We start from the raw sequence: 13,253 nt of genomic DNA, 5'->3' as shown, positions 1-13,253 counted from the left end.
AAGACTGACTGCCACCGGTAAAGTCACCACTCTGATTGGTAAACCATGAAACTAGGACCCTACCCTGCTGGGGGAGAAAAAGGGGCAGTCAGCCCCAGCCAAGTGCGATAGGCAACCAGCACATGTGCACATGGCCCTGGTCCCCACAAGCACTCTGATGAGAGCTACCCCTGGGCGGGTTGATGGCCTCACCTTCTCCAGGCAGAAACTCTAGTCCAGATGCAGCCCCTGCCCCGTAAGTCTGGGCATCTGGGCAGCTGGGGTGGCATCAGCGTAGACCTGTTCTAGGGGTGAGCCTTCAGTGCCTCCCTGTTGTTCTGACCTCTCTGCAACAGCATACAAGCCCCCCTATGGATTTGGAGAATGGCTTCATCCCTAGAACACTCAACTATGCTACAAGGTCCATCTCCAGTCCCAGCTCTTCTTAGATTCCTGCTGTGATGGAGCCTGTACTCAATGAGCGCCCGCATCTTTGAGCTGTTACTGTACTTAGAGTTGGAACCACACCCTTTAGGGCCCAACGTTATAAAGGCTTATATGGTTCAGTATAATTTTGCAGACTTTGGCTTTGTCTCAAACAACAGACAATGAGACTATTTAAGGCAGAAATTATGTACTATATTTCATCCTTTTTCCTCTATAAAAGCCAAACACTTTAGGGGGAGTTGTAGCCCAGCTTACTCTAAGTCCACAATCTCCTTCAGAGTCAAGAAGAAAAGGATCCTCTGAGTTTATCTAGTTAGGCATTTACCAACGTTCGTAAGTGTCCTGCATGTAGAGAACATCATGCCAGACGCTATGATGACTCTGTCCTTGCAGTGCTTTCAATACAACTCTCATATAGCAGGTGCCTGACACACAGCTGATGCCATGATGTTTGTGGGAGAAGGAATGACAGAGGGAGGGAGGAAGGAGGAAACAGTCATATGAGCCACCAATACAAGCAGCATTTAGAAATATGAGTCTTGTCTTTCTGGACTGGTTCTCACTTTTCTTATCTATATTGAAAATGTGAGAAAACTCTATTCACTCATCCGTTCTTCTTTCACACCGACAGGTAGGACATTGCTCTAGGACATGTGGGGGTTATAAAAATGAGTAAAACAGGTTTCTATCCCTAAAATATTAAAATAACTTCATACTACCAGGCCTTTTTATCTTGACCAGCCCTGTGATCCTGAATTCCAGTAAGAATAAAATACAGCCTCCTTATGGCTAGTTTTTCCTAAAGTTCTTCTTGAATTAAACCTGCATTTCATAACCAATTCCCTTTCCATCTTTTCGACGGTTGTTTTACATGACGTTGAAGCATTTCCCTAAAGGGGTTTTTCTTAGAGGAATAAGGATGGGGATTTATTTTAATATACGTATAATTTTAATGAAACAGATTACAAAATGATTTTTAAAACAGAAAAGTGTTAAAAATTCTTTGGCTATGTTCAGAACTACAATGGCATGCGTACACCATCACACACAGTGCCACACTGCATTGCACAACTCCAGGGGGCTCCCTTCATATTTCTATAGGGATGGTGACCCCCTGGAGTTGCACAACGCAACAAGTCCAACTATACACACGTAGCTAACCAGATGGTTACAGAGGTATGTATTAAAATGCTGACATCTGCTGCAAAAGACTTCATTAAATGTTGAAAAGCAAAGATGTCACTTTGAGGACTAAGCCATGGTATTTTCAGTCACCTCATATGCTTGCAAAAGCTGGACAATGAATAATGAAGACCGGAGAATTGATACCTTTGAATTATGGTGTTGGCAAAGACTATTGAATATACCATGGACTTCCAGAAGAAACGAATAAATCTGTCTTGAAGAAGTACAGCCAGAATGCTCTTTAGAAGCAAGAATGGCAAGACTTTATCTCACATACTTTGGACATGTTATCAGGAGGGACCAGTCCCTGGAGAAGGACACATGCTTGGTAAAGTACAGGGTCAGCGAAGGAGAGGAAGACTGTCAGTGAGATGGATTGACACAGTGGCTGCAACCGTGGGCTCAAACATAACAATGATTGTGAGGATGGCACAGGACTGGGCAGTGTTTTGTTCTGTTGTACATAGGGTTGCTATGAGTTGGAACCGACCTGACAGCACCCAACAACAACAACAACAAAAGCAAATTAGTTAATACATGAAGCTAATAGAAGAACTGAGTTTTGTAGTACTTTCAGTCTCAATGCATTGAGTGGCTACCAAGAATAATCTAGATAAATGAAGCATTGTTCCTTCCCTAAAACAAGAAAACAAATTCTTAAACTATGTCATATTATATTTCAACTTCATAAGTGTATCAGACACTGTAGATTGCCAGCCCAGCATCCATCCCTCCTTTTACCTAACAAAGCCTTGATTTTTCAGCTATATACCCTACCCACACAGCTATGTACTCAGTGTAAATTGACTTTATTCCACTTCCAGGGATATTCCCATTCCTCTTGGAGATAACTGGTTCCAGAAAGGGTATTTTACCCTATTCTGGTCAATAAGAAGTAAAGGGAAGCCAGCTAGGGGGCTTCTTAGAAAAGTTTTGACATTCTAAGAGAGAGATACAGGAAGGATGAGCCTTCTCCCTCTGGAAATTACTGGACCTGGCTGGGACACCAGGAACCTCCATAGACACCTTGCTGTCAGCCTAATAATGAAGTCAACACTGAGGATAGCAGAGCAGAGAAAAGGAAGAACCTGGGTCTTAATGAATCAACCAGCCCTGAAGACTGTTCTTCTCTGGACAATTATGGGAGGTAATAAATGTCCTCATTGCTTAGGTCTGCTTCAGTCAGGGTCTTTATAACTTGCAGCTGAATGTATCCTAAGAAATATGAAGGGTGTTTTTTTGTTTGTTTGTTTGTTTTGTTTGTTTTTTTTTTTCCTTCCAAGTGCATGTATAAAGTCCCAGGAGATACTTAAGGAGAGACCAACTAATCCCCGCCCATAAGTGTGGAGGTTCTTAAGGATGAGTAGGAACTTGCTGTGTACAGAAAAGTGCATTGACGTTCTAGGGTGCAACTTAAGAAAATAAATGAGCACAGTGCTAATCAGGCACATCAAGCAGTTTGGGATGGCTGACTAGGGAAGCTAAGATAGAGTCCCAAGAAGCAGAGGAGCAGGGAGTGCTCCAGAGGGAGAGCTGGTGGGTGAGAAGGTCTTGAGGAAGAACGAGTGAGCTACTTGTTGGGAAGCAGAGGAAACAGCATTTGGAGATGAATACCTGAAGGGAGAAAAGAGAATTGAGGTAAGGTGGAGGCACAGAGAGGTTCACATCACTATTAGTTTATATTATATGAGGGGCAATTCAGAGAGTCTGAGCAGAGAAATGTCAAGGTAAAAGGAACAAAATCAGGTGAAAGGAACAAAAGCCCAAGGAAGAGTGTTCTTTACCCTTATTAGGACTTTTTATAACGGGAGATTCTTTAAGGCAAGGAATCTATGATGTTACTATTTCAGTGACTCAGATTCAAAGAATGTGAATCGGGATTCGAATAGGGGAGTGAAGATGAAGGAAAGGGTATGACAAATATTCTAAGGAGGCCAAATCAGTGGACACCATTTCTAACCTGTCTGTGAGATAGCAGTCACAAGTATCAGATTTTCATTAACTGGCATCTCCAAAATTTTATGCTTTTTATTTGATATTTATTCACCCCCTAATCAGATCAAGGAGCCCTGGTGGAGCAGGGCTGCTAACCAAAAGATCGGCAGTTAAAATCTACCAGCCGGTACTTGGAAACCCTATGGGGCAGTTGTACTCTGTCCTATAGGGTCGCTATGAGTCGGAATCGACTCAGTGGCAATGGGTTTGGTTTAATCCAATTAAAGTCTTTGAAAGAATACTAATTTAGAGAGATGACATTGGTTTGAATTTCCAATTTCTGTGAGTCAGAACTGACTCGATGGCAACGGGTTTTTAAATACATCTCCTGAAATTTTCCTTTTTAGCAGTTTAGTTTTTCCCTGAGATTAGGCAGGGATGAAACAGAAAGTAAAAATATAGGATGCCTTCTGTTTATCTTAGAGCTATTGTTCTGTCTCTTCCCTCACACACCCTTCTAAACTCAAAGGATTAAAGGAAAATGTGGGTGTTGCTAAAAAGGATACAATTCATTGCTTTGTACTGGCTCATTATCAACTTGCTTTGGGGAGGAAGAGAGTCCTACAGAAAGGGTCTGGGCACCTGCCAGTAACAGCAACCCCATGGTATTACAAGGTGGAAAGTGGTCGATGAAGTTGTTTCACTTTGGCATGCCTCATTCTGACTTTCTATCCTCTCATCGAGTAAAGTCGTGACATGGAAAATAACAGAATGTCTCAACCATCAGATCCTCCGACCAGGACTGGATGTCCAAGGTTCACCATCTACCATTGGTGCCCTATCCAACACCACACAACACACACACACACAAAGATACACACTTACTTCATGGGACTCTGGGATTCCTACCCAGGCTTCCTAGTATGGAATTATGGATAACTCTTTTCTCAAGCCAGAGGAGGAGGTATGACAAAGTGTCGTAGATAGTAAAAGACAGACGGGCTCTACAATGAGTAGATACTGTCTCCCAGCGGGTGATGGGGTGTAAAAGTGAAAAGATAGGAGGAAACACAGGAGACAGTACTAGGAACTAGCTGTTGAATTTTATTTTCCTAGCAAAGTAGTTCTCATACTTCAGCACATGATAACCACCTGGAAAAAACCAAACCCACTGCCCTGGAGTCGATTCTGACTCATAGAGACCTTATACAACAGAGTAGAAATGCCCCATAGGGTTTCCAAGGAGCTACTGATAGATTCGGACTACCGTCCTTTTAGTTAGCAGCTGTAGCTCTTAACCACTGCAGGGTTTGGTTAAAACACAGATTGCTGGTCCCCACCCCCAGAGTCGCTGACTCCGTAAGTCTTGGCTGGTGCCTGAGAATTTGCATTTCTAATAAGTTCCCAGGCAATGTTGATGCTGCTGCTGGTCTGGGAACCACACCAACATGAGGGCCATGGCAGTCTTGGAATTCCATCAAAATCCAGGCCATCCATGGCTCATGCATACAGGTTTCATAGTGTCTGGGGAGCCCAGAGGCATAGTGAATGACTCTACCTTCCGTCTTTCCAAAAAGTAAGTTTAATTAAACTAAGATATGTTGAAAGCCTATTTTGCATGATCTGCATGAATAAGGCACAGTCCCTTCTCAAACTGTTTACAGTACCTGCCACACCCATTCTGACAACCACAGGCATTCAGAACCAGAATGACCGTGGACTTGCAGCACTGCTTTTCCTGAGGCTGCTGCAAGGGTTTTCCGGTTAGGCCTTATCATTCTCCCTGGGATATTTGAACTCCAGCTACTTGGTATGGGTGCACTTTCACAGTATTGCTCTTAATGTTCCTTCTATGTGGGCTTTTAGCCATGGACAATAGAACATTTCTGAGGTATGAAGTTAAAAGAAAAACTGAACTAACCCCCTCGCCCCCACCGACCTTTCTCTATCACTGAGTTCATGAGAGAGTTACATATCTAGAGCAGGCTGATGAGAAGACAACTCTGGCCAATATCCGAGAATGCTAGCTTTCAAAACTGTGCTTTTGCCAATTATTCTATGCAGCCTTGGCCAAGTTGTAAATTTTCTGAGTTTCTGTTTCCTTATCTGCAAACTGAAGATCATAACGTCTATTTTACATGGATCTTGTGAGGATGAGTGATAATGTACAGAGTTAGATATCTCAGCCTCTATATTTCTTCTGTAAACTTCCTAAGGTACTGAGCCCATCAACTGGCACAGAGTAGACATTTATTAAATAACAGCAACTATTCTAGGGTTGGAGCCCTTGTGGTGCAGTGGTTAAGAGGTCAGGCTGCTAACTAAAATATTGGCAGTTCAAATCCACCAGCTGCTCCTTGGAAACCCTATGGGGCAGTTCTACTCTGTCCTATAGGGTCACTATGAGTCGGAATCGACTTGACGGCAATGGGTTTATTCTAGGGCAAAATGTGTGCTATAGGTGAAAGAACATGCATTTTATAGTCCTGGATCTGAAGCATGGTCTTCTCGGTTACCAGCAAGCTACTTTGTCTCAGAGTCTCAGTTTCTTCATATGTAAAATGAAAATGATAATCAGCCTCCCTCTAACACACACATACACACCCAGGTTCGTGATAGCCAGTGGCTGTCTGAATCCTACCTTTGAGTTCTAGATCTGGCATTTAGTAGATACGTGACCTTGGGCAAGAGATTTAATTTTTGGTACCTCAGTTTCCCCATCTATAGAAAGGTTGTTCTGAGGGTTAAATGAGCTAATATATACAAAGTGCTTAGACTCGTACAGTTCACATAGTAAATGCTATTTGTGTTAGCTACTTTTATTATCATATGTCAACTTTTTGACATAATAGATGTTTAACAAATGTTCTTTGCATTCCCACTTTATTAACCATATGATTTTAATTCAATTTAGGCTACATATAATATCTAAATAAATAATTTGAATTACTAATTCACCTTCCTGATGTGCACACTCATTAGCCTTGAGAACCATTGGGGGAACTCCTTAGAGGCCCTATAGCAGCCTGTGGTTATGGGCTTCCTCTGTAGCTCCTTTGGGATCCAGAAGCACAGCAGAATACATAGGAAGTTCTTTTACTGAAATCAACTTTTAAAAAACCTACGGAGAGCAATAGGTCTCCATTTCTTCCACTATTTCACCCTCCTCTGGCAAACGCCTATAGCATGGAAAACCTTGCCTTGATCTCTGAAATTCCTTAAAATCAAGCTTTTTACACCAATAAGGAGAGAAGGTTTAGTACATTGGCCTCCTAACTCCAGTTGTCTTTCCTATACCAAAACCTACTGCCGTGAAGTCAATCCCAACTCACAGGGACCCTATAGGACAGAGTAGAACTGTCCCATAGGGTTTCCAAGGAGTGCCTGGTGGAATTGAACCAGGAACTTTTTGGTTATCAGCCATAGTTCTTAACCACTACGCCGCCAGAGGTTCCAATAGGTCCCTTCAAATTAATCTAGAGCCACTCTGGCTTTCATAAGGAACGCGTCCACAAGCCCATAGGCAGGGTCCTGAATAGGCAGCCAACCGTCTCTGTTCAACAGTATAACTTGTTCTCACCTTGTCTGACATGAATTTAACAGAATATACTGAACGCTCATTACAAAGTCAGAGCAGTACCTCTGAAAGAAGTAAGAGTGGTAAAATGATGCTAACTAAAATCCTGTCCAGGAGAAAAGACTAGACAGCATTATAGGCTGCAGGGTTTTGGGAAGAAAGCTGCTGGTTTGGGCTGGAGTGGCTGAGAGATGATGGTTGAAGTCAACCCTGGTCTAAATTTTGAGGGACCTTGAAGAATCACAGGCCATCAAGGCTGGAAGGGAACTTCTTAGGGATATATTTATTTTCTCTTCATTGTACAAAAGAGAAAACTAAGGTCAAAGGTTAAGTCACATGCCCAAAGTAGCACGTCTAGCTACTGAAAACACATCATCAGAATTAAAACTCAAATCCCCAAGAAAGTGCCCAGTGCTTTCTCTACAAAGCACACCATGTTTGGATAAGCAAAGACCCTTGGAAGGAACTTCCAGGCATGGAGAAGGGGATGAAATGGGAGTGAGCATCTCCCATGGGCCCAATACTCATGAAGCAGGACTGGACTGGCGAAGTCAATGTCGGATGAGTAGGGTGGAGCCGTACCAGGTCCCACAACCCAGTCTCATCCTGAGGAACATCAGGAGAGTGCTAGGATAAAATTAATGCCATAAGAAGATTTTTCAATAAAAATAGCTTTTTAAAACCTTGGTGGTTCACTACATAACTATATTTTCTTTAAATGTGGGGGAAAAAAATCACCGTTGGGTGAATTAAATTTGCCCTATTAAAACGTTAAATATACTCTTAGAGGATCATAAAATATCTTAATATGCCCTACTTTAATGAATTCAAAATCTAAAACTCTGAAGCTTAAAAGTTCCTTTCTACCACTAAACAATGAGAAAAATGTTCACCTGAATTCAGAGACTGTCCCTTATATTGTAAGGCCATGAAATCAAAGGTAGAATTCTAAGAGGTTTAAATTGCTCTTTCCCTAAGCTCAGAGCCCAACCTTCAAATTCATGGCATTATGAATGTCCTTTAAAGTGTGGGAGTCCCCAGTGACATGTAATGGAATTCTTAATGCAATCAGGGAACAAGGAGCAATTTTTCTTTTATGAACAATGAGTAAGGGATACAGGGCCCTAAGTGAGCAGAGCTAAGTACACCAGCTGCTGTCAATCAATATTTTGACCATTAATAGTCATATAAGCTTTTAGTCCAATTTAAATGAATATCACTATGGTTACATTTTAAACCAGTTATGGATTATAATCCTTAAATGTTGCAATAATGAGAGGTGCAGAAATCATGAGAGACAATTACCCATTACTGTTCTTCATGAAGCAAATATATTTTTATGATGCCGCCACTAATTTTTAAAAGCATCCCACGAGGCTTAATAACATGAGAAAATCCATTTTTCATAAAGTGAACTATTTTTATTTGGAATACTGGATTTATCTCCAATCAATGCAGAGTCAAACAGAACACCATACATGATTTTTCTTGGCCACTACAACCCTTCATATGATATATTAGGGTTAACAACTTGGGACTTTTTTCTAAATGTAACTATAAAAAAGCAGTAATGTTCCATTTGATCATTTCCCCTTCATTTTACTCTCATGGGTCATTTCCTAAGTCCTTGCTCCCTAGAATTTTTTATTTTTTGGATTTCCAGGTGTACTGAAAAATGCATCAACATCTGTTTCATCCTCCAAAGAATGTTTGACACATGTCAATGGAACACCAGCAGAATGACAAGATGGTGGACTGGGCAGAGGTATTACAGAAAATTTGGTGCTTGAGAAAAATATTTATGATTCTTGATATAGAGGCAAATGATATATTACACAAATAGTCACTGAAAGCAAGAGCAGTACTCAGTCCAAGAAAGAAACGGTTAACCAAATTCATTGATAAGCAGGATGTGTGGGATGGCTGAACCTTAGAAGATGTTTCATTATGAGTATATGTATCTCTAGGATGGAGATGACTGAGCTACACTTTACTCTAAAATACTCACCTCCTTTTAAAAAAAAATTTAGAAGTTTAAATATGAAATGTAATTTTGTTTCTTTTCTTCCCCATCAATTATCACCACGCACCTGGTAGGGTTTCAGCAAAAACCACTGGTTTGTCTGACTGATGAAATTCTCTGAAATTTCACTCTTTGGGACTTTTTGGACAGGAGAATCTGACTGATCCTGAAAGCATAAACAGTCTGAGGATACAACTGGACCTCACAGACACATCTTCTCTCCAGAAAGCACACTGAAAAAATTTAATTATTTTAAAATATCTTCTACATCTCTTAGTAAAGAGATGCAGGTTGGATTCTAGCTCAGCAGCTAACCTCGCATGACCTTTACCTCGCTGTTTTTGCTTCCTCATCTGCAAAATGAGGATGTTGGACTTAAGATCTCCAAGGCTCCTTCCTAATCTGTGAATTCCAGTTTCATTTATAGCTGCTGGGCAATTAATTCACTTGACATCTCCTTTCCCTTTCTCATTAAAAAGTGTTTATTAGAAAGTTCTATCTTGTTCCTCTGCTGTAGCTTCAGACTATTTTATTACATCACAGGCAGAAAGTCTCCAGTAAACATTTTAGATATAATACTTAGATCATCACTGGAAAAGAAATATGAGAAGTCACTAATGCCATCCATATGGCCTATTTTCAGAGAATATCAGTGAGAGCTCTTTTAAGATGGACATAGGATTTACTGAGAGATGAGGATGAGTGAAAGCACATCAACCCTGCCAGAGGTGGCTATTTAGTTTAGGTAAGTCTCTTCACATCTCTGGGATTCAGCTTCTTCCTCTGTAAAATGAGGAAGCTGGAATAGTTCTTCTTAAATTTCAACAATTGGGATTCTATGCCAATGAAAAATCAGATAATGCTAAAAAAAAGTCTTTCCATTGTTTTATATAGTTCAAGAGAACTCAAGGGTGCTCAATATTCTAGTAATGGAATAATTACCTATATATGCATATCTTTTTTATAATCCTTTTTGCATTGTACATTGTTTCAGAAGTTGCTTTCAGTAACTTTAATGTAAAAAAATTTCATCAAAGGAGGACAAAAATCAGAAAGCCCAACTTAATTCCACTCTTATAAGCCTTAGCTTAAATTGTTTTAACAATAGCAACTTAGAGAAATGTTATCTCAACAGTGAACAATGCGCTAATATTTTATGTTTTCAACAACAATTAAGATATATTTCATGGAATTTTTGAGGATTAAAAGTAATCTGAATTTTTTCTAATTCAAAAGTAAAAATTACACTTACGTATTTTGAATGCAAAATATGCTTAAATTTGAATACGTTACCAAAATATAACCAAACTTCATAAAACAATATCCTTATCACAGATAAGCTGAAACTGATAAACGATTCATGGTTCAATCAAATTTAGGGCTGTGAAGAAATAGCGTCCTCCTATGGAGCTTTGTAATCGTCTAAGATTGCGCTGTTTTGCTAAACTATACACAGCCCTTTGGTTTAATGCCAAGAATTACCTTGTTTCTAGCTTCTCAGATTACATCCTGTATCCTTGTTGTTTATTTATTAGCAAAGTCAAGAGAAAGTGCTGGTCCATTGATGAGAAGGGCGAAAGGAAGACTGGAGCCTAAGCTTTACAGGTGACAGCACCACTTCCTTTCTATCTGCCAACCGATTACAATTTGTTTGTTTGTTTTTGCTCCAAATGAGAGTTTTGCTGTGTGCGTTAAGATCCTGCATATAAAGGAACTGAACTCTGGACTCTGAAGGGATCAGCGCATCATTCTAATGAAAAGAAATTACACTATTTAGCCTAAAACTTCCACCTAATAACTCAAGTATCTCACAGTGGGATCCAGCTAAGGCATAGGATTTCTTAAGCCTCAAATCATGACTATACATCCTTAAGTAACGCACTATGGACATCACATGGCTAACACATAAAACGTGCATTGATTCTGTTCCCTGAACCTCAGGGATGTAAAAAGGATTTCAGGACTTTCAAAAATGAGAGAAGCCCATATATAAATGCATATTCCTTGCTATGAATTATAACAATGTCTAAGCTGTTTCTATTATGTTCAGAAGTTATTATCCATCATCAGGCTGAGATAAGAATCATGAAGTGAACCATCGCATCGATAACATCAATTTGAAAACTATTGATACCTTGCATTTTACTTTAAAAGATGAGAATGTAGACTGGGTCATTTCTGTCATACTTTATTAAACTTCCTAAAAAGAATGGCATGGTAAATTGCACAGAAAGGGCAACACTTTGGGAGTTTATGACCTTAAACTAATGTTTTTCCAAACTTTGGACTCCAAAAATATAAATAAAAATTATATACATAACAAATAATACTGACAATAATGATCAATTTAAAAGTCTGAAACCAGGCTAAGATATGAAAAGTACTGCATGAAGAAACTCGTGTATACTGTGAGAAAATATTGTTCATAGAATTAAAATGGATTTGGAAATAATCATTATAATGGGAGGGGCGGGGTGTGTTTCTGCAAGAGTTTTCTTCTTGAAACTAGTTGATGTTAAGAGGATTTACTCCCTACATCTTTAAGTGATACTATTTCTAGAATTTTAAAATGCTCATCAGTCCTTCCCGGGAAAGAAGGCTGCTCTCTGTGGCGACAGAGCCATCGCTTCCCAATATCACTGTGAAAACAAACAGTTCGCCCAGTTTGACTCCCCACATGACAATGGACTGGCATCTGTCAACAGACTTGCATTATGTGCCTCGCCTCATGAGAACATGACCATGACATTCACTCTTGTGACAAGGCACATTTCGGCAGCTTGTCTGGAAAGAGATGAGCATTTCATTATGCTGCAGCAACTTTCATCAAACTAATGACACTTCAGTCAGCACAATTTTTCCAGTTTCGGTACTTTGCCATTTGAGCACAAGCCTCTAATTATGATCAAGCAACAAGTTTCACAACAATCCCGCAATTTATGCACTCACCATACACCATTGCTCCTCCAGTTTCATGCAAGAAGCGAAATCGATGATTTTTAAATAACCAGATTGTCAAAATGGTAAGAATGAGCAAAACATTAAAGACAAGCAGCTCCACCGCTCCCTGATGTCGGAACTGAGACTCATCCTTCCCTGACAAGAACCTTCTCTCCATTCTCCAGTCTTCTCGGGATTCCTTAGATGAAAATCTGGATAAGGACTGTCAAGGTTTGCCTAAGACAGTCTGGCTGCCTGAGAATTTCAGAACAAACACTGCCACTGAAATTGCTACTTCACAAGCATTCTGCCCTGGCTTAGTATTCAGATGGCTTCTAGTTACAACTTCCTGTTTCTCTCTTAAAGCAGCCCCGTCTCTTTTCAAACTCCACAGTGTGGTTTCATCATCGACTTTCACTGTCTTGAAATGATTCATTCCATGAAAGCATCTTTCATATTGCACAAAATTTGCAAGTGACGATGCTGACATCTGTGTCAGGATCTTAGGTTTCAAACAAGCCTTCTTGAAGCTGCATGACCGGTGAATTGTAGATTAATAGTGAAAAAGATCACCTTACATCAGCAATATTTTCTAAGTTCAAAAAGCCGATTCCCAAATCATAACCTTATCACCCATGAGAGGTCTTTTCCTTTCCAACCAAAGTCTGCCAGTGTGACGGGGATTAAGAGCTCTGGTTTGACCTAAAATGATTTCACAGTGATTTGTTTTTCTTTCCTTTTTTTCTAACTTTCTTTCTTCCTTTCTTTTCTCCTTCCTTCCTTTTCTCCTTTCTTCCTTCCTTTTTAAGAAGCAAAAAAGTTGGTATAGGATTCTCTGGCTTTATATAATTGGTAGTCACAAGAGCAACATTTAAACTCTGAATCAATTGTTTTCCTTTTTAACAAGAAAAAATGAAAGCAAAAGACAAAAAGAAAATTCTCTCCCCATCTCTACAGCTGCGCTGGTTGGCTACGTTGAGTCAAAAAAGAAAAGAAACTAATTACAGATCTTTGAAGGAAAAACCATACAGCCAATCTCAGCGATGCCACATACATGGATTTCTCTTTACTGAGCTTCTTCCCCAGACATCCAGGACCCACAGAAATCTGTGGCCAGATCACAAACCTTCTCTGTCCTGTGGCAAAACAATGTTGCTCATTGAGCAA

At 40.0% G+C, this 13,253-nt stretch overlaps 1 protein-coding gene across 1 annotated transcript in view; it reads right to left on the bottom strand.

The window, feature by feature from the left end:
• The window catches only part of SLC9A9 (solute carrier family 9 member A9), a 670,517-nt gene extending 657,753 nt beyond the window's left edge, over positions 1–12,764 (bottom strand). Inside the window, exons 1-2 of the mRNA XM_023739363.1 lie at positions 12,070–12,764; positions 9,214–9,312 (exon numbers count right to left, since the gene is read on the bottom strand). Of these exons, the coding sequence (XP_023595131.1) occupies positions 9,214–9,312; positions 12,070–12,264 (294 nt within the window). The 5' untranslated portion in view covers positions 12,265–12,764. The remainder of the gene's footprint in view (positions 1–9,213; positions 9,313–12,069) is intronic.
• Between the last annotated feature and the right edge of the window lie 489 nt (positions 12,765–13,253).

Source organism: Trichechus manatus, unplaced genomic scaffold, assembly GCF_000243295.1.
Source record: "Trichechus manatus latirostris isolate Lorelei unplaced genomic scaffold, TriManLat1.0 scaffold00132, whole genome shotgun sequence".
Lineage (NCBI taxonomy): Eukaryota > Metazoa > Chordata > Mammalia > Sirenia > Trichechidae > Trichechus > Trichechus manatus.
The sequence above is the reverse complement of the archived record's forward strand: the minus strand, read 5'-3'. Positions and strand labels throughout refer to the sequence as shown.